General features: G+C 45.3%; 1 protein-coding gene across 1 annotated transcript; it reads left to right on the top strand.

Moving 5' to 3' along the window:
* Positions 1–5,364: 5,364 nt before the first annotated feature.
* On the top strand, positions 5,365–26,790 carry LOC149352138 (uncharacterized). Its single transcript, XM_089575664.1, has 9 exons — positions 5,365–5,414; positions 10,127–10,147; positions 10,617–10,713; positions 14,439–14,622; positions 16,310–16,603; positions 17,842–17,942; positions 18,617–18,830; positions 21,474–21,662; positions 25,629–26,790. The coding sequence occupies exons 1-9, from the start codon at positions 5,365–5,367 to the stop codon at positions 25,739–25,741; spliced, it is 1,263 nt and encodes a 420-aa protein (XP_089431790.1). The 3' UTR covers positions 25,742–26,790.
* The last annotated feature ends 562 nt before the right edge of the window (positions 26,791–27,352 follow it).

Below are 27,352 nucleotides of genomic sequence, written 5' to 3'. Positions count from 1 at the left end.
GAATTTTGCAAATGTCCAGCGGTATTCACTCAATAAAGCAAGCTTTTACTTTAAGTACAGTGTTTTTGGTACTGCATTGCTTTGGGATCCATGCATTGAGCTGACCACTCTGCAGCTACCTATGTGTACGCCACAAAATTGCTTCAATAACAATAATGGGGTACATTAGACAAGACACAAGGCGGACAACAAGACACAAGACGTACTGGAATACACAAGACAGGCAACTAGACACAAGACAGACTTCAGGACACAAGACAGACTACAGGACAGGAGACACAGGACACAAGACAGAGAACACATACATGCTAAAAACATGACAGAACAAGGGATAGACAACACAACAGAAGTATTCTGTTGCAATCCTGTTGTGTTTTTTGACTGGGTAGCAATTATAAACCGCTAGCATTTCTTTTTGCACGCATTAGCCGAAATGGTGAGATGCTATCAAAAATCTGCTCAGCAAATTTCTCGATTGAGTCATCACATTGTTTTGTAATACAAGTTGTCTCAGCTTCATTTTCCTGGTTTCGTGTAGTCGCCGACGCCCTCCGAGCACAGCCACTGCACAGGCACGGCACAGGCTCACGCACGCAGTCCGTGCCTCAAGCTGTTTACATCAGGAAAGTGTTGCGCCGCCTTTGTCGTAGTCAGGTTGGGCGCGTGGTCGGAAGAAAGACGCCTTGAAACGCCTCTCAGGGAAACGTCCCCAAATTAAGGAAGTCCTACATCGCCAGGCTCGAATGCATTTCGCCGAACGTCCTTGCTGGCGACTTCAACGTCAACATTATGAAACACGAGCGTCGCATCAGGGGATTCGACCCTAGAGACAAATTCATTTCATTTATTTTGTCCTTAAGGGCCCGAGGGCATTACATAAGGGGGAGGCGAATTAACATGATGTATATTTCTTGAACGTTTGTTTGTTTGTTCGTCGGGGTTTAATGTCCCAAAGCAACTCAGGTTATGAGGGACGCCGTAGTGAAGGGCTCCGGAAATTTCGACCGCCTGGGGTTCTTTAACGTGCACTGACATCGCACAGCACACGGGCCTCTAGAATTTCGCCTTCATAGAAATTCAGCCGCCGCGGCCGGGATCGAACCCTCGTCTTTCGGATCAGCAGCCGAGCGCCGTAATCACTGAGCTACCACGGCGGGGCCTTTTCTTGAACGTGGAAAAAGGTGAAGAGAAAGATATAAAATACAACGAAGGCAAGCAAAAACAAAAACAAGAAAAAAAAGATACAGTAAAAAACGCAGAAATACATCTAAGTGAAATAACAGCAAAGAAGAGAAAAAATTACACTAAAGCGCAGAAATGCAACTAAACGTAGTAACAAAAGAATACAAAGGGGGAAGTTTATTCAGGATGGCTAAGTTTTAGCTTACTACGGGATTGTTTTCTGTCTGTGCATTCGGCTATGTTTTCGGGTAAGTAATTCCATAAGACTATTGCATGAGGGAAAAATGAGCTACTCATTGCAAGGGTGCGGGCGGAAATTTGTGCTAGAGAGTGGCTGTGGCTTAAACAGCAAGTTCTTCTTAGTGGTCTTGTTAGTAGCTCATGTCTGGACGGTGGGTGATAATAAAATGTGTGAAGAAGGCACAAACGAGATATGATGCGGCGCGATGCGAGGGACGGCAAGTCGTGGTCTCTTTTCATTGAGATGACGCTGGAATGTCTTGAATAGTTCGAGGTGATAAATCGTGCTGCGCAGTTTTGAATGGCTTCGAGGTTTGCGACGAGGCATGATTGTGACGGGTTCCAGATGGTTGATGCGTATTCAAGCAAATTGCAGCGCAGCGTGGTCACGAAACACTTTCGTCGATCTGGAGTTCAGCAGGCAGTGCACTGTAAAAGTGATTACGCCCATTTGCACGCATCACCCTGACCACAAAGCAGGCAAAACCGAGATGCAAGAAACGGAATCGGCACACAGCCAATAAGCACCGTGGCCAAACGCAATAAGACACATTCTTGCTATTTAATAGCCATAAACCCACCACCGCAGCAGCCATCAACAAACTCATAATGCATTGCGTCATCATTTCTCCAACAATTTCAGACCCAAGCAAGCACAGATCCCTCAGTGGGGTTAGCACCCTTGATTACTTGAAGATACAGCAAATTTTTTTCCTCCAATTTTGTGCTACTACTCACATTTCGCGAAAATTGGCCGACAATTCTCGCCACACTACGAAGGCAGTGCCTCGAAACTTTATAGCCAGCAGCGCCTACCCTCTGCTCAGTATTTATCACTTGACATGCTTTGCGAAATGCGAAATGCGATCTACTTGACATCTCTAGATACGCCACCGCACGCTCGCGTTTCTAAACCCAGTGACCTGCGCCGATAGCTTTTATCCTTGACCTATTTTCGCTGTCTCGCTCGCACGTTTTCGGCTCAGCCTCATTCGAGTGTCGGCGCACAGCTTGGCCCCTGCAAGCTTCGGGAACTGCGAGCTGCTGAAGGAAGTGAGAACGTTGTTGGTCAAAGCACCATGCGGGCAGTGCGATCAGCTTGGTGGGTTCTCCTCCTGGTCAGAGCAACGAGTGAGTAAAGGCAAAACTTTGTCACTATACTTGTCACTTGCTGCTATAGCATAGTTCTCTGTACGTTTTCTTTTTTTAAGCGGCGCATAGGTATGGTCTTTTTAATGAACTACTAAGCTACCAGAGCTGTAATCCGAAGAAACAACTACTTTTATCGATGCTTTTCAAAATGTTTACATTGTTTCAACCAAGCAACGGAGAGAATGCGGTAGGTCTTTTTTATTAGCTTATGTCCCGTCCAAAACAGAGAGCTTTATATAGAGTTAAAGTTTATTTATTAGGATATACCATTTGGCGAAGCCACGAATTACCATCAACCGTCTTACAATGGGAAGATGACAGCTCGGGCCACTCACTAAAACACCTCAGGGGATTTTTTTTTTACTCTTAATTAACTAGCTAGAAAAATTAACTTACCCAACAATCATGTTTTAAATACAGGGCAAAACTCTCGCTTAGGATTTGTAGAGCATGCAAGACTAAGTGCAGAAAGTTTTATTTTGTTATCTATTTCATTTGAGTTATTACCACTGAACATAAAAATTCCGCAAGATAAACCGTAATTTCCGTAACATAGTTAACACCCAGTAAATAATTCGCAGGATTGAATTCTGTCCACGAAAAGAAATTCTTTACTACATCCTCCGCACCTGGTGTGAAGTCAACAATGCCCACCTGCAGGAATATGTAAAATGTGTTAGACGTGAGATGGGAACAGTCAGTATAACACTTTTTATTTGTATGCGACGAGATTTTTTTTTCTACACGCATATGCTTAATTACTGCGGAGCGGTGCTCCCAGCAGTGCATGTGTCATGGAAGTGTGATGCCTGTGACTAGCCATGTGAATCAATTACAATTCAAACGCAAGATAGGAGAATAATATTTTTCGAAATAAAGGTGCGAATAAGGCGCAATAAGCGTGAGTAAAAGTGAGCTGTGCGACAGCAACAGAAGCACCGTAAAAGCATGTCTCTAAGATAAAAGATCAAGACAGTGAGAACTGTGTTGAACAAAACGTGTTGTGATGGGCAGTTATAAAGACAAAAACACTCTACAGTAAACACCATTATATAGCCTCCAAAGCAAAAAGTTGACACTTTTAAAGATTTTGAGTACGCTAACTATATACTAGAAATTGCGGGGAAAAAAAAAATACGAGGCGACACTTAAGCTCCGCCTTAAGGGTATAATTCCCATACATGCAGAAGGTCATTCTCTACTTCACATTCATGGATCCCTGGGAGTTCTCATACCCCTCACGGCGCTGTGGTGCAGTGATTAAGCGATGCGCCACCGGCCTGCCATGGCAAGTCCTCCCAACGGTGGGCCTCGCGCGGTGCAGGTTGCTGTTCCCGAGCGACGAATAATTAATTTAACTGCTCTTGGTGGGCAGTTTGCCCACTGTTGTGATGACGCCGCAAGGTCACGTGACCCACTTGCCTCCTAGCTTGCTGTCTGGGGATCACCTACCGGAGCCACGCACGTGATATTTCGCTCACAACGCCGACACCAGATTGTCTGGTGCACGGGACATTTAACGCTGTCCCGTTAAAAAACAGGAACGACACGCACCTACGCGCCATGATGTCAACTCTGATGAGTAGCATATGAATGAAGTACGCTTTTAGCCTAATTCACTTGTGCTCCGATAGCCGCAGGGCGGAAGTGTAAGCGCTGTCATAGTAGCGGACTAGGTTGAAATTTTGCAGCCTCAGCAGAATAGTTTACAATCTCCGGCACGCGCGTCGCCCGTCTAACGCAAAGCTGCAGCGCCCCATAGCGTTCGTGGGCGAAACAAATAAAATCAGCCTACGTCCTTGGGCACGCACTTCGGGCGCCTACAGCCAAATATCACAGCGCGGTCGCCGTGTGAAACAGAGGAAGGATGGGTGACATGAAGAGGCGTCGCCAGTGGTCAGTTTGGATGTAGATATTAGGCAATGCGCAGCCCCTGGCTGTGCTATTAAGGCGAAAGCCTTTAATGCCTCATCGTTGTCGACAGAAGGTTGTCAGCAGAGGTGTCACGCTTCCGGAATCGTGCCAACTGTGGCCTCTCATCCGCGCAGCGGTGCAACCTCCTCCCCTCCTTAGCAACCGGCGCGCCGGTGGGGGGCGCAGCTGTGCATAGCCACCGTCACGTCACACAGTAGCGGTAGAACGAGCGCTCGCGCGTCGGCGGTGGCAGCTGCACCGCCGCTCCTTCGCCAGACCTCTCGTTGCAGTCGAGTGAGTGAGACGCATGGCTGCGAAGAGGCCCCGTGATTCCGCGGAAAGCAGTTCGGGGAAGCGGCAGTGGGTTGACTACAAGGCTTTCGCCAAGCACACTTTAGAATTTTCAGTGTGTCTTCAGTAATTTTTTTGTTTCTTTATTCTTTATTCAATTTTTGCCCCGCTTAGCCCGAAGGCGCTACAGCAGGGGGGTTACAATGATGAAAACAACACATCTTCATTCATAAAGCACACTTTCTGACCTGAAAGGCGATTCCATTGACTGACAGAACGCACAAAAATATGAATTTGCATACATATAAGTTCTGGCACGGTATTCCAAAATATTAATGCAATGATCAATACGAGAAGAGACATAATGGGGCCTGTGTAAATATTTTTCCTTTTGAATGCCAGTTTTATCATGAAATATTTGATACGGCAGGTTAAGGCGCAATTTTCTTCTTCGAGAAGAAAGACTTTCCCACCCTAATTCGTTTTTCATGTCGGCGCAGCTATCACCTCTGGAGTATCGACGTAGGACGAACCTTGCAGCTCTGTTGTGGATTTTTTGAAGCTTATTGCACAATGTTATTTGCTATGGGTCCCACACCGCACATGCGTAAATGGTGGAACCACCTGCTCTCAAGGCAAGTAAAAAGAAACGGCGTGATTCGAAGGGATTACTACTCACGCCAATGTGGAGCGAGCAGGATACTTGGATGACACTCTAGACCACTCGGCCATAACCGCGAGGTTTTGCGGAAGGGGCATTGGTATGTGGGGCCTTACGTCCAGAAGCGACACATGGAATTTGAGGGACACCGTGGTGGAGGTCTCCGGATTAGTTCCGGATTCTTAACATGCGCTGGCATGGTACCGCACACAGGCGCTTTTGCTTTTCGCCTCCATCGAAATTCGGTCGCCGCGGCCACTGCAAAGTGGCGTCGACTGCATGGCAACGAGGAGCGTCACTGCAGTTCATTTGCTCGTGGGCTTTGAATCTTTGCCGTGCGGTGTCCCCGTACACTGTCGAAAGTTTTAAAGTAACAGGAGTTTCTACTGCAATAGATGTAACCGAAGATGACTTTTTACGAGGGAGGCTAGGAGCCGGGCCCAGCGGTAGCGATAGCTATGAAGGCACTTAAAGGAGCCTGTACTAGGCGCCATATACACCATCCGACTTTATGGTACAATACAGTCGTTTCCTCCGAATATAATTGGTAAACTGGGCTAAAAAAAATGCCACTATTGTGCAAGTCCAGCATACCGCCAAAATCACGAAAATTAAGTGTGGCCCTTCTCCATAGCGGCGGACGTCCGCCGCTATGTAGGACCTATGGGTGCGGGTGCGGTTCCCAACAGTGGTGTGGTTATTTTTGGTTCTGATTTTACTATTTCCAAATTGATGAAAACTACCAAATTAAAAACAGAAAAAAAAGAAGACATCTCTTATGCTTTTTGGTTTCGGTGACTGTCGGCTTACATCACTAATAGTTAAAAGGTTGACGGTCCAATAGTCGATATTTATTTATTATATTTCTTTTGATTGGATACTTATCGCCTTGCTGTATTACAGCAGGGGGAAGGGTACAAAGCGGAAAGAGGAATTCAAAACAGAGCACGCAAACAAAAGCAACAAGTTACACACAACTTGTTAGACTGTCAAAGCGCGGAAAAAGTATCACTATTAAAAATGGAAGCAACTTCTGGCAGCGAAGTGTTCCATTTGCGGGCCGTCCGTACAAGAAAATTTTAACGAAACGGGTTACATGAAAAGAATATTCTTGAGTTTTTTTATCATGGCCTCTTCTTTGTTAAGCATAGGTAGAAGATCCCATGTATTTTTCGCGGTCTATACCGATGTGTGAGAACAGATACTATGGAAAAGTTTACGGCGAAAGTTTTCTCAGCGATCTTTCAGTTCAGTCCAACTAAGAGTAGGTTTGTCGCTGGTCATGCTTAACCTTTTATCGCAGTTCCCAATGACGAAACGCACTGCCCTGTTTTACAGTTTCTCAAGTTTGTCTATGCGTTTTGCATTGCGTGGTCCCAGCATACGTAAGCAACCATTTTCGAAGACTGAGCAGAAGTGTGTAAAATACAACGCCTGCTTGAAATTACTAAGCAGGTGAATGGCGGAGCAAAAAACCCAGAGTGGACGCGGCATTATTCACTTCATAATTAATATCTGTATTCCATTCCAAACCTACTACGGCAGTATAATGAGGGCACTTTCTGAACAAAAATACCATCCCGCAAAGTACCATTTGTGGTTTCTTCCGATGCTACTCCACAGCTTTGCACTTCTTTTCGCAGATTGCAGCGGTCAAAATTTGGCCAAAAAGCCTACTAGTTACAGTGGGATACAAATTAAGAAAACAGCAGTTAGCAACAATGGACTCTGGTCGACGGCGTCCTGTATTACTCAGTTGACTAATCACAACATAAACTAAACCAACTTTTTTATATTTGACTATATAAAAAAAGTCAGAGACAACAAAATTCGTGAGGTTATAATTTCGCCTCGCGTTTAGCTTCTTGTTTAGGTAACGACACAATTATTTATAATGGACTACTTTTTTGTTGTGGAGGAATTCTGTGCGGCGGTCGTGAATATGTGTACAGCTTTACTGCAAGCTTAATTGTATCTGACTATAGAACATGTTAGTTGTATTATGATGCGCTACACCACTGACAATGCTATGCCGAGAAAACGCGCTCTTCTAACCCAAAAAGCCTACTTTTAAAAATTGCAGATCTTCTTAGGTGAAACAACTGCTGTATACGGGGGATCTCACATAAGAAGCGCTCATGAAATTCTGGAAGAACTGCTGGTGATCTGCAGCAGTGCTGCCTTTATTGTTGTTATTTATTCTATACTTTGTTTATGCCTATTTCATAATTTGTTTCGTTATTTATTGGCGGTTATAACTTTCACTGGTTACTATTCAGCTAAAGCTTACTGAACTTGAAGAAAACAAGTAAATTTTGGCCGCTGGAATATGCGAAAAAGTACAAAGCTGTGTAGGAGCATCGAAAGAAACCAACAATGATACTTTTCGGGATGGTCGTTTCATTGCGAAAGTGTCCTCAGTATACTGTTGTACTTCCAGCGGAGTTCGCAAGGCAGTGATTTAGATGTTGTTTGAGCAGCAACGTAGTTATGCCGAAAAGATGACTTGCAGACATCCTACGAGTATACACTACACATATGGTAGTAACTTGCGTTCAGGGAAGTTGATAATACTACTGATTCAATGAGGAAATTCTATGATGTGATTTGCAACTCCGGCTTCTTTCATGAATGAAAGAATACTCGCGTTTTTTACGATAGAGTAATTAAAACAGTTCAGAGACAGAACTCCTGTAAGAACTTGAAACTTACAAACTTTTCCCTGCACATTACAGATTCGTTCGATTTATCAGCGTACCCTGTTGACTCTTCTCGAGCGATCATCTCTTGGCGATCCTCGGAGGCGGCCTCCGTGTTTTTGGTGGGTGACAAATGTCAAACAACAATTTTGTTGACCTTCTAGTCCTGTTATCTTGTTTAAATTTAGTCATTTCTATAACCTTGCGCATTTATTCTCGCATAATTTCTATTCCCTACTTCTCTCTGTTCACTAAAAAAAAAATCTGTATTGAACACTTTTTTCCACGCTCGTAAATATTTTGTGCCGGTTCTATTCGGTTCGTCCTTCAACTAAATTTGTGATTGTTTTCCTGTGTGTTGCTGCAGCCCGACCTCAGATTATTGCTTGCATCTGATCTTTTTCGCGATAACCTTACTCTTCCTATCAGTGACCTAACACAGCAGCATTCGCGCAGGCTCACCAAATATGAGAGGTCGGCGTACATGGAACCCATAGGCTTCTGGAAATCAACGGATACATATATTACACGATATGAAGCGAAGGGCTCTGAGGTAGCTGGCAAAAAAGCTTAAAGGTGCACTGAAGAGGAATCTGAACTCCTCTTTTTGCCGCTGGAAATCGATCTACACGTTCTGAGCGTTCTTAGAAACGTCCAATTATTGCCCTGCGCGGCTGATTTCTCTAATTTAAATCAGATTAAACACCCCGGCTCCAGCCTTTTATTTTTTTCAATTCTCAGCAGACGGTGGGAGGAGTCAGCCAACCTTTCAACCAGTCCCATGGCGTCTTGCCGCTCTGCCATCGTCTGAGTGATTCGAAGTGATCGGCGAAAGCAGAGAGTCAACGCGTATTTTTATTTCCGTGGGAATAATTTGCAGCTATGTAGTCTCTGACTAGATCTACTATTTATTCACGGAAACCTAAAAAAAAAAAAAATAAAAGCGAAAGCAAAACCGCCACACCTTAAAGACCCTCTCTGCGCTGGTCGACTCCTCCCACTGTCTGCGGGGAATTAAAAAAAAAGGCGGGAGCCATATGTTAATTCGATTTAAGTTAGGGAAATTGGCCGCACAGGGCAATAATTCGAAGTTTCTAAGAATGCTCGGAACATGTAGACCGAGTTCCCGCGGCAAAAAGACGAGTTGAGATTCCTCTTCAGTGCATCTTTAAGCAAGGCCGTGGATGAGCCCCTCATCATTGAGCGTTGATAAATCGTAAAGAACTTAAATATCGCCATATTACGCGCATCCTACATCAAAATTTTGCTATGTGTTTCCTTGTATTTCCAGTCCTTTCTAAATTAGATCAGTTAATAATGTTTTGCTAAGAATAACATGCCGCTATCCGCCGGGCACTCTGTGAAAAACAAAAACGCGTTGAACTTACTTCCCCTGTATGAAACATAGGAGACCTGAAAACAGGACCAAATGATAACGTATTGTTTGCCGAGCGTGCACAGCGTGTTGCCTCTCAACTGGCACTGGTTCTGCGCGTTATAGCACGCTAGCGGTAGGAAACCAGGCTCAATGAAGCAGCAGCTTTTGCGGCAGGTTGGTCAAGACCCATTTGATCCACTCTGGAGCTCCTGAGCATGACGCCAAGGTTCTTGGAATCAACAAGCCTTAGTGACCGCTAGGGGCTTTGTGTACGTACTCCTTCATGCTCGTGTTCATGTTCCACCTTCTCATTTCTTTGTTTCTTTTTTGCGCAAGTTTAAATTACTCAAGGACGATGCTGAAGTGTCTCGGCCGGAAACGGCACTGCACACTACGCGCTTGTACGTTCAAAATCGCAACAGTTGTGCAAGTCTGTGGCTAGCAAGTCCGCGATTTGCTGCTTCCTCCTCTTTTTTTCCTTTTATGTCACTCCCAGCTCCGCCCCAAACAGAAGTATGGATGCCGCTTCCAAGCAATTGTCTGACATGCGTGCCTAGCCCTGGGTTATGTGGCACCACAATTCATTCCATTCTTTGTTTTGTTTTTCAGCTGTCGTTGCGTGCGCAAGAGGTAAGTGCATTTTTAGTGCAATTCGCTTTTACGTCAGCGCGCAGTAGGCGTTCTGTGTCAGCGGAGTTAATAACATTTCAGGGAAAAAAACAGGGCATGCACCAAGCCATGAAGGTTCTACTGCCCCCCTTCATCTCCACGGCTTGGTGATTAGCCTCTTCAGTATAAGTGTTTGCCGTCCCGGCTGGGAAGTAATCCGTAATGGCGCCTGCCATTCCAGGACAGTGACGCATCGGTCCACCACTGCGCCACGAGTGGTGTAAGGACTCCCAGGGATCTGTGAATGCAAAGCCGAGAGTGACAAATTCTGAACATATTAAAATTAACGCATTACGCTATCTAGTCGTACTCTTAAAGCGGAGCCTAAGAGTCCCCTCCAATTTATTTGTACTTGGGTATATTTGCCAGATATCCAGTCATCTTCCTCACAGCTCAAGTCTTATAACAACTTGTGATCAAGATTTCGCAGGCTCCTCACTCCCGGAGCCTCATCTCCCCTCTTTATTATCGGTTTCCTCCTTGCCTCGTCCTCCTCCCTCGACAACGCTGACAGCCTGTCCCCTTCAGTGAGGCTACGGGACAACACACATCCGGAAAGGGCTGAGGGTTGGCTTCGTAAAACGCAACTAAAGTTTATTTCACATAGTTTGAGGGCCAACATGCGCAAATGGTACATGCCTGTGTCACGTTAGTGGTTCGCGCCGCTAGCCCACGTAGTGGGAAAAACTTGTCGGGAACCATCACGAGACAATTCTGAAGCCTACACACATGAAAACAAACGGGGATAAAATTAGCGCCACTCGATGGCACAAGGATACTTTTATTAGCCAAGGTAGAGTACTGAGAGTCACGTGGGCCAGCCTTTGTCGTCCCCGCACAAAGCAGAAAAGGGAAAGATATCATCAAAGGTTAGCTTGCAATGCGAAAGTCGGCCATACGATCTGAAGCTCTACCATCGTTTCTTTTCTCACCATGTGCTAGCCATTTTGCAAGGTTGATCATATTCACAGTGATTACGAGCGCAAGTACAGGCCTGCTTCCTGGATAAAAGCAGGAAAGTTGGTCGCTTGGCCTTGTGGTTCCTCGTCTGTTTTAGTGCGAAAACACTACTTTATGAGGTCAAACCGGCTGACTGGTTTGTGGGTTGTTTGACCTTGAGCGTGGCCTTGGGCTAACCACAAGTAAAAAAATAAAATTAATATTGACACGACTGGGGTTCGAACCCGTGGTGGCGCGAACAGATCAGCTTCGCTGGCCCTGTACGAGAGCACACGGCTATTTTTTTTTCTTTATTGGAGAGCACTAGGCTATCACTGCAGTTTTTTTCTTTATTGCATGGAAGTACAGCCACCCTGACAGGCTTCAAGTCCGACTTAACCAGGTCGCATTACGCAACCTGTTATACACAATCACACCAGCATCCACTCTCGCTTTGTCAGCACATCGAAATTCCGGGAGACACACGCATGCTCCGAGGAAAGGGAGCCAGGCAGGAGGTCGATCCTGCACAGCATACGTATACTCCCCGCACCATAGCACACTGCTCTCTGAACTGCGACTTCGATGAACGCGGCGGCTCTGCCTGGCGATCTGACATGCGGCTCTTCCAGGGGAAACATCCCTATCAACTCTAGAAGATCACATGGAACCTTAGAACCTTCCATTGTAGGCAAAAATCTACTAGTATAGGGCGTAATCTAAATGTCCTTTTTGACAGTCTGTTGGAGAGTACCCCCCAAAAACACATCACGACAAAACACAAAACAATGATCAATAGTTTCTGGCTGCTGACACAAGCGACAGTTCACAGACGATGGCACAAAGTTCCCTTTTTCAGGAAGTCACGTTTTGACAGGTAAGGTTGACGTGTGAAGTTAAAAAAAGAAAGTCTTTGGGGTTGCTTGAACACACATCCTTTGCGCCCGCTTTAACACACTGTTGTCACGAAAGGAGAGGTAAAGCAGCCAGTACGTCGGTACAGGAAACAACGCCTTAATCAGAATTTTTGGTCTTTGTCTTCTGGATAGATTGCATAGGAATTCTAAGGAAAACCGTACAGTAGGAAATGGAATTTGTCATCGACTCCTTTAAGAAAATCCCACAAAGGCCTCTCACTCCTAAGACCAGTGGGCGCAAACGGAATAGGCAAATGAGCACTTAATTGTCTGTTGAATACAGCTAGGAGGAAGGTATGATTTGCTGTTTCAAAAAACCTTAAAACAAGCTGATGAACAAAAAAGTTCTGAAGACTTGCTCCACCAGCCCCCAGAGGGAGAAACAGATTGTGTCCACGCATAGGCTCCCATTGAGACTGCCGCACAAAAGTCGCAAAAATTCTATGAATTGCCTGTACTTTTTTCCTTGCACAATGCAACACCTGCATGACATACATAAGTTTCGAAACCAAGAAAATATGAAAACTTCTGCTCGTGTCAAGAGAGACAGCTCCCTGCCCATCCAAGCCTGGGCTTGTCGCCTATCTAACGAGATCTATGAATCCCAGTTAGGACGAGTGTCACGATGGTGATGCAAGGGAACCCCGAAATACTGTAAATCTTCGGAGTCTCACCCGATCGCGCCAAAAAAGCTTGGTTTCGTACCACAGTGACCTACGCAGAACTCCTTTGATTTATGAAGGTTAACAGACGCACCAGAACTATCATAAAACTGCTCAGTTAGACACAAAACCTCGAGCGCACTCTTTTTATCAGAGCAGAAAAGGGCAACGTCCTCAGCATAAGCTAAAATCTTAATTTCACATTGCGACAGTGAGAAACCATGAATTTCTGTGTTCTTGATGATAATACGACAGAGGGGGTCAAGATATAAAGCAAGTAACAAAGGCGATAGCGGGCAGACCTATCGAACAGATGTTTTAAGTGTAATAGGTTGGGTAATTTTTCGATTAGCAATCAGTCTTGCAGTGGCCACTTTATAACATAATTGTGTGTCCTTAAGCAAGATATCACCAATAGTTTCACTTTCTAATACAGCAAACAAAAAATCATGACGCGCCTTATCAAAAGCTTTTGCCAGATCAATATGATTAAGAACCACTTGATTGACCTCATGTGACGCAGTCTCCAACACGGAACGTGTGGTATGGATATAATTTCGAATACTACGGTCTTTGATTCCGCGCACTCGGCGCGGTCCTAATAAATATAATGCCACAAGCTGCAGTCGAGAAGAAAGAACCTTCGCAAATATCTTATAATCGATGTTGCATCAGGATATCGGACGATACCCTTCAACAGTTTTAAACCGACCTGCGTCTGTGCTTTTCGGGATTAGTATGGTGCCACCAGTGTAGAACGTGGGAGGCGAAATGGCCATGTCATAAGCTGCACTGAAAACTTCCAACAAGGCAGGTCCTAAGCTAGGCATAAATGCTTTATAGAACTCACTACTTAGACCGTCCGGGCCAGGGGACTTTTGACCCTCTAGAGAAGAAATGGCCGAATGACCTCATGTAATGTAGCCGAATCCGCCTCGTGCTAAACTGCAACAGACTCCCGCGCTGTACTTTTGGACATCGTCTTCTTCATCAACTAACACTTCTATCAAACCATTATTCACGCTTTGAGCAATGTGGAGGTAGTGACAGAGAGATGTGCGCTGCATGCATTGGCATGGACTCCGTTGCGACAGAAACACGGCACTAGAGCAATACGCGTTGGCGTTGACAACATTGTTGCAGAAACTTTGCACTGTAACATAGGCCACCGGCGTACATTGGGTAGATTCGCACTGACGATGAGAAAGTTGAAGACGCGCATAACTGGCTTCCAGGGATAGTGGAGACCTCAGTCGAGCTTTCAGGTACGTGGCGGTTGTGTCCACATGCAAAAAACTGTGCTTTCGCACATTTCATGCTTAGCCACTTGCTAGACCACCAGCTAATTTTTTTTCGACTGTACACTCCATTTTCCATCATGCATCTTGGAGTCTGCTATCGTGACAAGGCAGCATACGAATCCCGCTGTCACCCACAGCCTGGTGGTTGTTCGAGACATGGCTGGCATGGCTGGCTAAATGTTTTCGCGTTGCTGATGATATTTTGAATGCTTGTTCAGCTCCCGTTACAGGCAACCAGAATTGACATTGTAGATGTGGATAAGCTTATCATTATATTGTTTGTAGCAGCCTCTAACCGGCAAAATTGCGAAATGTATTGATTCCTATATCCTTGCCAGCTGTGAAAAGTGTTCTCAGCTGCTACGCACTGCTCTGTACTCCATCCAACGCTTGACATTCGCGAGTATTGCACGAAGTGTGCTGAACATTCCAGGTGGAGGGACGCAGGCGCTACTATACGGAGCGGTGGTTCGATGGAACGGAAAGGGTGAATTCAAGCCACACCGTAGTTATTTCCAGCCTGCCGCCTTGGACGCAGTACGTGGCGACCATTGTGAGTTGCCTCGCAGGAAATTGCAGCCTCCCTGTAAATACCACGTTCACCACTCCACCAGAAAGTAAGTACATTTCATTTCTATGCTACTTTATTGCAGCGTTTTCAGCAGTGGTACCTATAAGTATTAGATAGGCATGGGGCTATGAAGTTCTGAATGTGCGCGTGCGCTTGTAGGGGAGGGCTTCGCGTTAATTTCAACCACATGGGGTTCTTTAACGTGCGCTAATATCGCACAGCATGCGGGCGTGTTCGCATTCCGCCTGCATCAAAATGCAGGCACCAAGGCAGGAATGCGGTCAAGAGACGCTGCGATCCCGCGATTTTGGGAACTCCCTAGCCACTGAGACACCATGATGGTTGAAACGAAGTCTATGAGTGTCCGACGACAAAGTACATTGTTAGCTGTGGAAGCCCTGGCTCGCACAAGTTGCGGAAAGTGACACCCTGTATACGATACGAAACAAACTCCTTAAATGGGTATCGGGGCAAAATCTTTTAAGGTAAAAGCTTCATGCATGTTCTATTTTGTTCCATCAAGTCGCCGCCAAGCTTTCAATCTCAATGTTCGTGCTCCTTGGGGTAAAGGAACCGTTGTTTCCCATCTGTTTAGCACGCCGCGCCAACCTTTCGGAAGACATGATCATTTTCAATAAACACGAGAATTACTCCGCCCCGCTTTATGCTGGTCACTTACGCCTGCTCTGTGCCGGGGCACTCGCGTGTGGCTGAGCGCTCCTTTGTTGATGCTCACTGGTAAAGCTTATGTAGCTCTGTTTTTATTTATCTCCGTTGTCATCCTATGTTTTGTCTCCGCCCAGCCCAGCTGGACAAGAATTCATGAACTGCTCAAAATTATGTTGCATTTGAAGCTCCCTGAACTTCTGAGGGAGTTCCATCTTGTTGGCAGATTCAGAAAATAATATATTATTTTGTTGTGCATTTTGTAATAGATTTCTTCAACACTGTCAACATGGATTATTTTTTGAATGGGGTCATTTGCTAGATATCCCTAAGAATTAATGCCTCTTTAATGACGTCCTGGCGGCTACGAGTTCTAGTACAGTAGCAAATGCGATACGTCTATTGTTTAGATATGCGCTTTATGCAGTCTAAACGGGCTTGTACAAATTTATATCGGCACCGTAATTATTCGTCTCTTTTGCATCCTGGAACCCTTCCCGTCAAATCTGTCAGTGGAGCATCCCCACCCCTCTCCTCCAAGCAGAAGAGAACGATGAAAGAAAAAATATATTTTTTGCGACAGGAACCTTATTCTGCAGAAGTTTGTAGTCTCTACTGGTGCTCTCGCGCTAATCGCAGCAGTGTGGCAGCCATCACACACCGCTTCCCCAGAAATGCGGTTCCGGGCTACGATTTGCGGATTCCTTTCATTTCATCATCATGCGAGCTCCGCAGTTAAGGAAGTATGCCGTAGTCAGCGATAGAACTAAACATGCTGTTCAACAGCTTTATTCGAAAATAAAAAAACTTTATTTCTTCTTTTCACCTGAAACAAAAACTTGTCCGCAAGGAAACCCATATAAAAATGCTGCCATTCTCTTCTGCTCGAAATTAAGCGCAGCGGCTAACGCACGAACCTGGCTGCTAAGTTGGTGACGAGATCAGCCAAAATTTCTGCTGCATTGTCACAAAGTGTTTCCACGCCGCGCTTACCAATAAGAGTCGTCAATCTGTAGTACTTTCATCACGCGCTCTCCATCATCACGCGCTCTCCATTTCGGGCATAGGTTTCCCACGGCCGGTAATAACCAGAGTTGGATCTACAAGCAACAGTTCGGTCCAACTTTTCTGGGATTTCCCGCAACTTGACCGTCGTCTGTACGAAGGCTTTCGAGTGCGCTGCTGCCTGAACGGGGCAGTCACGTGCTACCTTTTTCGGACCGAAAACAACAACCTGACGGTCCGAGGATTGCCTTCTAACACCGCCGTAGCAATGGACGTGCGAGCACAGTTCACAGATACAAATGGAAGGACTGTGCTGGGACCTCCTGCAACAGCAACCGTCACTACGTGGACTGACTGTAAGTGCATGCTCACGTCACCTCTATTGTGTGTCACCAGCTGTCAGCATTGTCTGGTGTGCATCTTTTATTTATTTATTTATTTAGCAATACTGTAAGCCTTTGACAGGCCTATACAGGCAGTGGGTTACAAAGGTATTCACAATGTACAACACTTTGTAAAATATATTAACACTAGAACTTGTTATCTGAAACAGAGCATCATTCCAACCAAAATCAAACGGTAGAAAAGAGCAGGAAAAAAAAAAGCTTCCGCATTATGGCACTGAGTGAAACAAAGATTCTACCTTATTGACAAAGCTAGACACAGAATCGTCGTCAACAACATCCCCTGGCAATGAGGACAGGGGATGTTGTACGGGAGACAGATGCGTACGCAACTGTACACATTTTCACCAAGTGCCGATGGGATAAGCGAAGGATGTCCCTCCACAGTGTCGTGACTGCAATTATTCGTGCTTCGATGACGTTTTTAGCTTGCGCGCGCATGGCCTTCTTTAAGCGTATTTCGACAGGTAGCGTCGCTACAGAGAGGCATTGTGACGCGGCGCTACACCTCAGTTGCAGCAGGGCACCTCACAGCTCTCTTCTCAGTTGCAATTCCTGAGACAGCAAACGCAAAATATGGAACTTAACTCTAAACTAACTAACTAAACAAAGTAAACTGAACTCTTTAAGAAAGAGTACCGAATGGATGAACAGATTCGAAGCAATTTGTCCATATATTATATATATATATATATATAGGTTGCGAAATCATAAACTACTTGACTGCTTACAAGAGTATATAGCGAAGTATACGCTTCGTTAAAGGAAACATATTTATTCGACTCGACGTTTCGATCGGAAGACCGATCTTCTTCAGGTGTGATTTTACTGTTAATGCATCTCCTTTTAAGGGGTGGGCACAGAATAGGTAAGTGGGAAACACTTACCTTATATATATATATATATATATATATATATATATATATATATATATATATATATATATATATATATATATATATATATATATATACATATCTTCTCTGTCTCCGTTGGTTCATTCAGCCCACCCCTTCTTTTCCCTGTTCTCCTCCCTGTAGTGTACTGCTTGAACTTGGTAGCTTCTATCAGGCCGGGCTCAAGGAAGCCATATAATGGCCCCTGATTGCAGAATAGTTTTTTTCTCAATGGGACCCGGTGGCTACGGACAGTGCCACAACTACAACTTCCTCACCACGTGTTCAACGCAGGGCCTAAGATTACAGTGCGGCATGAAGCTAACGTGCCGAGCAAGGATGGAATATCTCTGCTACACTGGACTTGCGCCAACAGCACCGTCGATTACCTGCAGGTAAGAGAGAGCAAGGGACAACAAAGAGCCGCCTTTAGAGGACGGCAGTGCATGACTAACATTATTAATGTGATTTATTTTTATAAGACTCTTGCCGCGTGTATTTTAATGCGACCTCTTGTTGGAGGGGCCTGACAGTGTTTCTTGATGTGCGATTTCATCGTGATTTCGTCTCGAAGAGCTGGCGATGCTGCTCGTCGCTTAGATGCCTGCTACCAAGCGCCGAAGGCGCCGGCGTGCCCAGCAGCCGAGAGACCTGGCCGAGACCCATTCCGAGAGTGCGGCTAGCTCCATCTATAAACTGTCCTAAAATGTGCTACACGTTTTCTGCAATGCATTTCGTGCTTACATCTACCGTCAACGACTAGGTAGACGGGGAATTATTACGTTTTGTGTCGTTGCATGCCGGGCAGATAAAGAATTACAGCGCTACGTAGCAAAGTGGACCCATTTATAACGAAGGGAATAGCGACATGATAAAGTCCTGTTCTAGAGCATTTTGGGCTCTACCTTCTATTGCACGTGCTGTACTTGCGTGCGCGCTTGCCAAAAGCAAGAAAATAGCTGGAATCCTCATATAATTTCAAGCCAGTTGGCCATGGTTGTTGCTCGCTTGAACCACGCAGCTGACTTGGCATACCAGTAATGTTTATTATTTCACTCGTTATACGCAGTACAAAACCTCGGAAGACGAGGACTGGAGCACCTGCAACAACTCGAGCACTTGTGACGTGACGGTGGAGCATGGACATACAGTCGAGCTCACGAGTGGGTTCCTAAGGCTGACCCACGGGCAGACAAAAGCCGTCTTCAGGGTTTGGGTTCGCGGCTGCAACAGCTACGGATGTGGACAAGAATCATCCGCCTCAGTGCGTGTGTTCTATAAAGGTATGGGCTCCTGTTTTGATGCTAACTGAGTTGCTCTTTACTTTTATTTTTTAAACCGACCCCGGGAAATGTTTTTCGAAATTATCTACGTGCGTATCTCGAGCTGCTCCGATGGCACGTTTGGCGTCCAGCTCAGCTGTACACTCAGCGATCCGAATTCTGCCTCATGCGTCCCTTGGGAGAAGAAAACATTCAGCACGCTATCGCTTCACTGAACCCTGCTGATGCACGAATAAAATGTAGAGACATCTTGCGCAATACCGTAGGAAAGCACAATCAAGGAATTATTTAGCGCACTTACGCTTGCTCCATAGACCGCGAAATTCAGCGAAAGCTAGAGTAAACGCTGCCTCTATCTCTGCCCCATTTATGCCTTAATCTCTTCCTTCACAGGTACGGTCCGAAAGACCACCAAATATTACTGTTATGGCTCCTTTGGTAACTATTTATAACTTCTACGCAGACAATTTGGGAGCGCTTGAGAGCCATTTTAAACTTATTTGGGTGCGTATTAAGACCACGCACCCTACCTGATGTCCATTTAAAACACCTACACAGACGCGCACAGCGAGTTCTAGAGGCGTTTCGAAACGCTTGGCGGCGCCTACCGACCACGCGTACCACGCTACGACAGCGGTTTTGGCGAAGAACACAAAACAACGGCCGCACTCTCCTAGCGCAGAAATTACAAGATGGAGGCCAAAATATGCACTTTTCCATGAACAACTGAACACTTCTCCGCAGAATGAGAGTATTATTGACATAACTTCCTCGTTTAAAGCGTATTCAGCATCTGTCAAAACGCACAATTTTTAGCCAGTTGTGTAACCGACCAGAGGCAGTGAAAATGGATAGAAAACAAGGTGGCGACATCGTCACAATTCTGGAGTTTATTTACCCATCTTTGAGGAATGAAACCGTCCAGTGCGGTTGCCTGGCATCAACGCGCTATTTTTAATCAAAGTTTTAAAGCGACGATAACGTCGAGGCACTTTAATAGAAACGAACAGCGACAAGACTCAGAATGTAGACTTGAATGCAAAAAGTGCGAGGTATATGCATTTATGCATACATTCCGAAGAATACTTTTCTGCATTAAAGTTTAGAGTGGCGCTTAGCGTGAATTTCAACTCCACGCCTGTCGATGGAGAGCGGCTTGCGGTTCATTGCAAGCAATGAATATACTCGCGCAGCCGCGTCGCTTCGGAGAATAAGTACTTCCTCCTTCCCTGATACCTTCACAGAAGGGTGGAGTCTATGGCTTGCGCAAATGAGGAGGTTTGGTTTGATTTGGTTTGCGAGGGTTTAACGTCCCAAAGCGACTCAGGCTATGAGGGACGCCGTAGTGAGGGGCTCCGGAAATTTCGACCACCTGGGGTTCTTTAACGTGCACTGACAACGCACACTACACGAGAAAATTAAGAGGGAAGTTGCGCTTGTTAATGCATGTCGAGCGTTGGAGATGTTATAGCTATAGCGCTTAACACGGAGGAGAGCGAAAGCTCACAGGACCCTACACTAAACCGACTTACGGTTTGCAGGAACGAAAACACTCGCATCAGAGCAAGAGCAAAAGGCCTGCGCTGAAATGATTTTTCTTCTCAAATTAAACACAGTTACCGGAAAAATATGACTCACGTGTTTCGCTCAAGATGGGCTTTCTTTTTGCGTGGGAAGACTTGGGACGCCTCATGGCTGTGTGTGTGTGTGTGTGTGTGTGTGTGTGTGTGTGTGTGTGCGTGTGCGTGTGCGTGCGCGTGCGCGTGTGCGCGTGTGCGCGTGTGTGCGTGCGCGTGTGTGTGTGTGTGTGTGTGCGCGTGCGTGCGTGCGTGCGTGCGTGCGTGCGTGCGTGCGTGCGTGCGTGCGTGCGTGCGTGCGTGCGCGCGCGCGCGCGCGCTTCTCCGGCATAACAAAGAAGCTTCCCATACCTACCTGTTAACTTGCCTCTCGAGATACGTGAGTGAGCGTTGGAGCACGACCAAATAAAGTTATGGAGGCCACTTGAGACTTCTTTCTTGCTTGAGAGCGAAAGCATTGTTTCTAAAATTTTTATTCACTTTTAATTTTGATTTATTTTTAATATTTTCCCTCCTACTTTCAAATTACAAACCCACTCTTTAGCACAGAGACGTAAGGCAACGCATACACTAGCTTCGCCTTTATTCGCTAATAAGCAACGTGGTTTTGTGGCCTGTGAGTTGTGTGCTCGCCTCGCAGCCTGAAAGTCCTGTGATGAATTCCCCGCACCTTCAGAAGGAATTTTATTTTTCTCTGGTACCAGTTCAACGCAATCTAGGATTTTTAGGACCACTACTGCTAGTCAACGTATACGCCGGGTTAAGCTGCCTATCAGCCATATGATGCGTCCGCATTAAAAGCGGTGTGCACCGGCTTCGCCAAGACTGCGAGTTGCTTGCCAAGGATGCAAGCTGCTGTCCGATGCTCCCGCGGAAGATGATTCGTACACAGACCTCTCTGGCCGATGTAGCGGTCGCGGTCGTTAGTCGCATGGAATGAACGACTGCTAGCTTGCTGTTAAAAAGAGTTATTGTTTATAAATTCTTTTTTGGTCGTCGCATCGTACTAATAGTCAAGAAACTGTGAGATTCGCTTTTTCTCACTAAGATTTTTTTTTTCTTTCAGGTCCATCTTCACTGGATGCTCTTTCCGTTACCCCGTATGACTGCACTGGCATAATCACGTGGTCTGCTTCGAGTATAGGAAGGAACGATGGCGTCGAGGCTACGTGGTATTGCAATGACAAACCGAGGCTCGTTTACCACACTAGAATTAACAGTCAATACCGGTACGGCACGGAAAAGAAAATAGAGGGTGAGAAACTATATTTCATTTGTATATTCTTGAATTTATATTATCCGTAAAGGAACATGCGGGAGGCTCATACAAAGCGAATGAAGGAGAAGAGGAGACAGCAGTGCGAATATAGAAGGCGCGCACGGCAGGTATATTCGCCAACAGAGCTGACATTAAGGGAATTAACCATACAACAGACTGCATTTTAAAAATAAGAGAAAGAGTTTTTTGTAGAGCATGTTATTGTGGATAGAAAAAAAATGCACGTGCACGAAATTTAGAAACCAAGACGAAATAATAATGCGTTAGTGTGTATTATTGCTTTATCATTACGAAAAGCACTGAACATATTATCGATAATGAATTAATTAGTCGTAAAATTTGGGGCCGCCTTTGCTATACACTGCCTTGCTTATTTACAATGGCGGCTATGGGTACGTCCGTTAATACTAACTTGTATGTATGGTTTGTATCAGACGCAAACCCAGTACGCTCTCTACACTGTTAACAAAAAAAAAACGCCCAAACTGGAGTAAATGGCTCGTTCTCAAGCGCACCTCCAAAAGGGATTTTTATTTACTCCATATAAATGGAAAATTTTATTTGCTCCCTTACTCAAGGGAGGGTATTTAGGAGTAGGAGGGAGTAATTCTTTTTTCTACCTACAGAAATTGAGTAGGAGGGAGTAATTCTTTTTTCTACCTACAGAAATTGAGTAAAAAAAATGACGTCATGTTTATTTATCCTCATTCAGGCTCATTCTTACAGCAGCGCCCCTACGGGGGAAACGGGCAATAGCTGCGGGGCAGCCGTCAACCCAACTTGGGAATCTGTGCTGCCCTAATGTGACACCGCGTCACGCTTTCTTTTCGCCGTCTGCGAGCTCAGCGGCGACGTAGGCGGAGGCGGCAGGAGTGGTCTGCTTATCGTCTGCTTTTGCTGTACGAGCTCGTTTGGTTCGCTATATGCTCGTAGATAAACGGATGCAACTTTAGAATCTACAGTTCAAAGCTGAAAAGGAGTCGCGGAGTAGTCTTCGTGTTCATGCACTACGCAATATTTGAATAAAAACCAGAGCAAAATAACTTGAAAACGAAAACACCCCTTGAAGGTAGTTTGGTATGCAAGTGTTTGTTTTCATATTCACTTCTGTAAGGTTTGGCATTTCAATATCACTGAGGAAAAATATAGCCTCATCAGCTCAATCAAGAGCTCAGCGTTGAAATTATATTCAATTACAGTTCCATGTTCATGTAACAGACTATAATCTGCTGTAATGCTCCGCGAGAACCACACCGAAAACATTTGTGAAAATTAGGCCTCAGCGGGCGCTCTAACGGGGTCGCGACACTAACAAAGGAAGGTCAGGTACGCTTACAGCACTGAAGGCTGCACGAGAGCAGTTCAATTATGCCGCTTACTACAGCGGAAAACGGCGACAAGGTGATATCTTGTACCGCGGCAGGCCCCGTGAAGGAGAAGAAATGAGGACCGATCCAGCGACGATGGTATCGTCACTCACCGCCATTATGAGACGACTGACCAGAAGCAGACGAGACGCTAGGGGGCGGGGCGGATGGCGCCAAATGGCGTTTATTTTTACTCCATTGGGGCTTGGGGTGCATTGAGACCAAGAAACTCTATTTAAAAATTAGAGTTATTAGGAGAAGAATCCTCCTGTATATCTTATTATTAAATGCAGGGAGTAAAATAGGTCATTTAGCACATTTTTACTCCATAATGATGTAAATGTTTCCTCGTATGGAGTTTAAAGGATGACGCCAACCATTTAAACTCCCATTTGGGATGATTATTTTTTACGGTGTATGTTTTGCCTAGCGCACTCGTGACCCGCTATTTCTTCGCTTATTCTCAGCTGCCGGTCAGCTTTCCATAAAAATTACTCCTTAGGAGCGTAGGGTTTCGTGTGGGCGCGTTTTGGATTAAAGCTCATGCTTTGGAACACCTTTCCAAACCCTGTCTAATAAAATTTGGGTGCATGTTTTCTGGTAGCCAGGTGCTGGCTTTGCCACAGATAAGTTTTTACTTTGCCTTGCTGGAATTTTGAAAATGCTGCCCGGTGCAATGCGCTGTGCGCGCGACGCTCTCGCCTCGCAGAAACGCCACCTTCCGTTTAGGTACCATTCATGATCTTGATATGAAATCAATATTCTTCGGCGTAAATACCATGTCAATGTCTCATTAAAGCCAATTTGTTAGTTTTACAAAGAAGAACAGCAATGATTACTTTTTTACACGTGCCTATAAAATGAATTATCGACTGCCAAAATATTTAGAAACTAACACTAACACGCCAAGGATTTATTAGATTGACACCTTAGAGATTGTGTCATCATTTTATGCTTCGAAGGTACACATCTCGCAAGAAATTAAAAAAAAAGTAGTAGCACTGGTGGCAAAATTTGTCGGCTAGAAAATGACGGAGCACGTTTAACCAAGCTCACTATTTTGCGAAATATTTCAAGCTGAGGTTCGCTATCTGGCATTAAAAAGTGCCCTGTTTGCAAGCTGAAAGAAGGCAAATTCGCCTGAAACGAAGAAATTAGTCCTAGTTAGAGCGCACTTCGAGATAAAAGCTGCGTCTTCACGTTATACACAACTGTGTAAAAAGCGCCTTAGTGGGTTAAGGAAGGAGAAGTAGACCACGTAACTTCCTCTTCCAGGCACCTAGGTCACTACTGTGAGATGGTAGACGTGGTATACTGTCGAGTGCGGAGGATCCAGCCGGCGCTAGCATGCACGGTTTGTGAAAGGCGTTGGTGTGTTGGTCCTTTTCACTTGCGTGACCTCATCTCGGCGTGCGGAAGCCTTGCATGTCTAGGCGCTTTTGCTCGCCTTAACCGTATTTCACTGTCACATACAGGAATTTGACGAAACAACACTGCGCTTAGCCTGTGACGGAGCTTCGCTCCGGACCGCGTGTTCGCCAAATGCAGCCGGTATAGCCAGCGATGACTGCGCCGCCCACCGGCAGGTAGCAGCCACCATTAAGGCTGGTTATAAATATTCATTCACAACGACGGCTTGACATCGCCGCTATGGCGCAGTGGATTAGAGGCACGTGTTGCGTATGGAAGGTCGGCCGTTCGACTCCGCTCTCTGTACTGTTTATTTCATTTCTCAAATTTTTCCCCTTTTAGGTCGCAAATCGTGATGCTTAGTGGCATATAACGCCGTTTAGGATTTTCAAAACATTTTCTGCATACTTTTACACAGATTATTCACACCGCTGGAATATCAGTTTTGATTTTAAGCTAAACATTACATGGTTAGTAACAATACGTTGGTATACACTTTTAAGCATTATTTAGGGAATAATTATCCCTTTTAGGTAAGCCGTTGTGACAACCTTCAGTCACCGTGATCAATTCAACGTGGTTTCAAGCCTTGTGGCTGTACAGGCTGCAGTTGGCGAATGCGCCTCCGGACCTCAGTATAGATTTATGCATTCGCAAGAAACTACTCGGTCTCCTCAATTCGAAAGGTTATCGCGCGTCACCATGAATTTATTTGTACGAATACTCGCTATCTCGTGTGGTGCACCTGCTCCGCGTACTCGCTCCCTCCGTCCAACTTGTTGAAGTACCCCTACACATACCTTAATGTATGCGCAGCTGTAGTTCGACAGGTTCGGCACGACGAAGGTAAACGTGATACACGCTTCCCGCTGCCGGTGATAGGTTGTGATCATTTTAAAGGATTGCTGTGCATGCCATATCTCACGAAGAGATAATTCCTTGGTCAGGAATAAAGGAAAACATTGCTCGAGCAAGAAATCGCGAGAATTTAGGTTTCATTATAACGTCCGAAATGTACACAGTAGCCCTCTCGAAGCACACAATGGTTTAAACCTCCATGACCTTTTCTTCGCATCATGTGCCCAAATCACCTATTGGTAAAGGTATGCCAGCTGTTTGTGAATTTGCCCTCTTGTACACATTTTCTATTGCGTTCACTTTGCAGATTGGTCCATGGACGTGACCAACTGCAAGTTCAACGTATCGGCGTACACGGACGACGAGGATGGGACAACCTATTACAGTCTACCAATAGAAGCCTCTCCAGAAAGCTCATAGGAGTTGATGTAAATGCTTCGTCGTTTACTCTTTTGCGCAGGAAGTTGTCATATCAGGGTTTACCTCAGTAATTAACCAAAATAATAGACTTAACATAAGCTAGTGGACTACGTGGACACGTTTCAACATAATAAGGGTAGCTGTTTGGGCGAGTTGGTATACGTGCTTGGTAACTACTCTTCTTAACGCTAGAGCGAGCAATTGCAGTAGTTTTGGTGGAGAGCGGTATGCGGAACGGGAGAGGGGCATATAGCGCGTCGTGTAAGTAAAGAACTCCCTTTTACCCTAGCTCTTACAGCTTATAGCATTGTAAATTCCTGCATGCATTCGCTTTTTCTCGTTCAAGACAACTTAGTTTCGTTAAAGGTATTTTACAGCTCAAGTGCACATGAACTTTCTCTGCTGACACCGGCGTCGGCTTCATAGTATGTCAAAACTGAAAACACCCAGTAGACACCCACTTCAACCAATCAGCGCATTGCAGCTTACATGATGCCCACTCTAACAATCTTGATCCTCAGGGTGTTTGTACACAGCCACTCCTAAGGACATTTTTCCCATGTACGGACAAAGGCCCGAACGAATTTATCCCGCACATTACTCTCACAACCGATAATAATTATTTTAAACCTAAAATCTGCCTCAAAAATGCGTGAAATGGCAACTGTAATCTCGACTGAAATGCCCTTCCCCGCAATTGAATCCCTCGTAATGGGGTCTCTGAAGAACAAGAAAGATGATTTACCTATTGATTGCCAAAAACCTGTTGCAATATTTTTAACTGCACAGTTGTCCCGAAAAGTTTCAGTCTGCATGCCGTTCTCAGCAAATAAGGTGAACTGATCATTGTTTTTGTATGTTCTTCGTTATGTGCCGAATTTTTTTGGCAGACGCCAAGGAACGAAGAGCACCCTTCATTTGCCAGCAACAGCAACACCTATATTTTTCGCTCTTACTCTTGTCTCCGGGTTTCCGTTTTGTGACAGTGAAGTCAAATGAAATCCTTGCTCACGTCTTCGCAACGGCTTTGGCGGCAGAGCTTCAAATTTCCGTCGGCAATACAGAGGCCACGCCCGATTTACTCTTGCCAAAATAAAATAAAGGTCAGAGGCCTAATACAATATATATAATATATTGCAAATAGCGTCATGTGTTTCATCTTTCAAGCCCAACCTTCCGGTCTTGCGGTGGGACAATGCTTTGTGCTGGACGCCAACTCTTTATCATTTCGATCCCATTAAAACGAGCCCAGCATATCCTGGCGCTAAGCCAGGTATATTGCGGTCAGCAAATCCCTGAGACACTTTGATGCGTCGTACATGCAGGAACAGTACCACGCTTTGAAAGACGCCGACCTGAGAATCACCTGATGAAAATTTTGTCGTTCACTGCTGCGCTCACAGAATAACCATTCTCGAGGCTTAAAATCTGGAAAACAATCCCCCCCCCCCCCCCCCACACACACACACACACACGCGCGCACGCACGCAGCGCACATAAAATTGATGTATTGCGACGAACCCTCAAAATGCACTTCTTGTAAGGAGATCACAATGCATGAACAGAGTGAGTGATTTCTCAAAACGAAAACAGAAAAAAACCCCATTAGAA

The sequence above is a fragment of the Amblyomma mixtum genome, chromosome 3 (assembly GCF_055824585.1).
Source record: "Amblyomma mixtum isolate Tamu chromosome 3, ASM5582458v1, whole genome shotgun sequence".
Taxonomy (NCBI): domain Eukaryota; kingdom Metazoa; phylum Arthropoda; class Arachnida; order Ixodida; family Ixodidae; genus Amblyomma; species Amblyomma mixtum.
This window is presented reverse-complemented; position numbering and strand designations above follow the sequence as displayed.

Bases quoted from the DNA above. Each gene is read 5' to 3' on its own strand.
- LOC149352138 (XM_089575664.1), top strand. From the start codon at position 5,365: ATGGGTCCCACACCGCACATGCGTAAATGGTGGAACCACCTGCTCTCA. The intron at 16,604-17,841 runs GTAAGTGCATGC...TGTTCAACGCAG, and splicing joins CGTCACTACGTGGACTGACT to GGCCTAAGATTACAGTGCGG. The intron at 18,831-21,473 runs GTATGGGCTCCT...TTTTTCTTTCAG, and splicing joins AGTGCGTGTGTTCTATAAAG to GTCCATCTTCACTGGATGCT.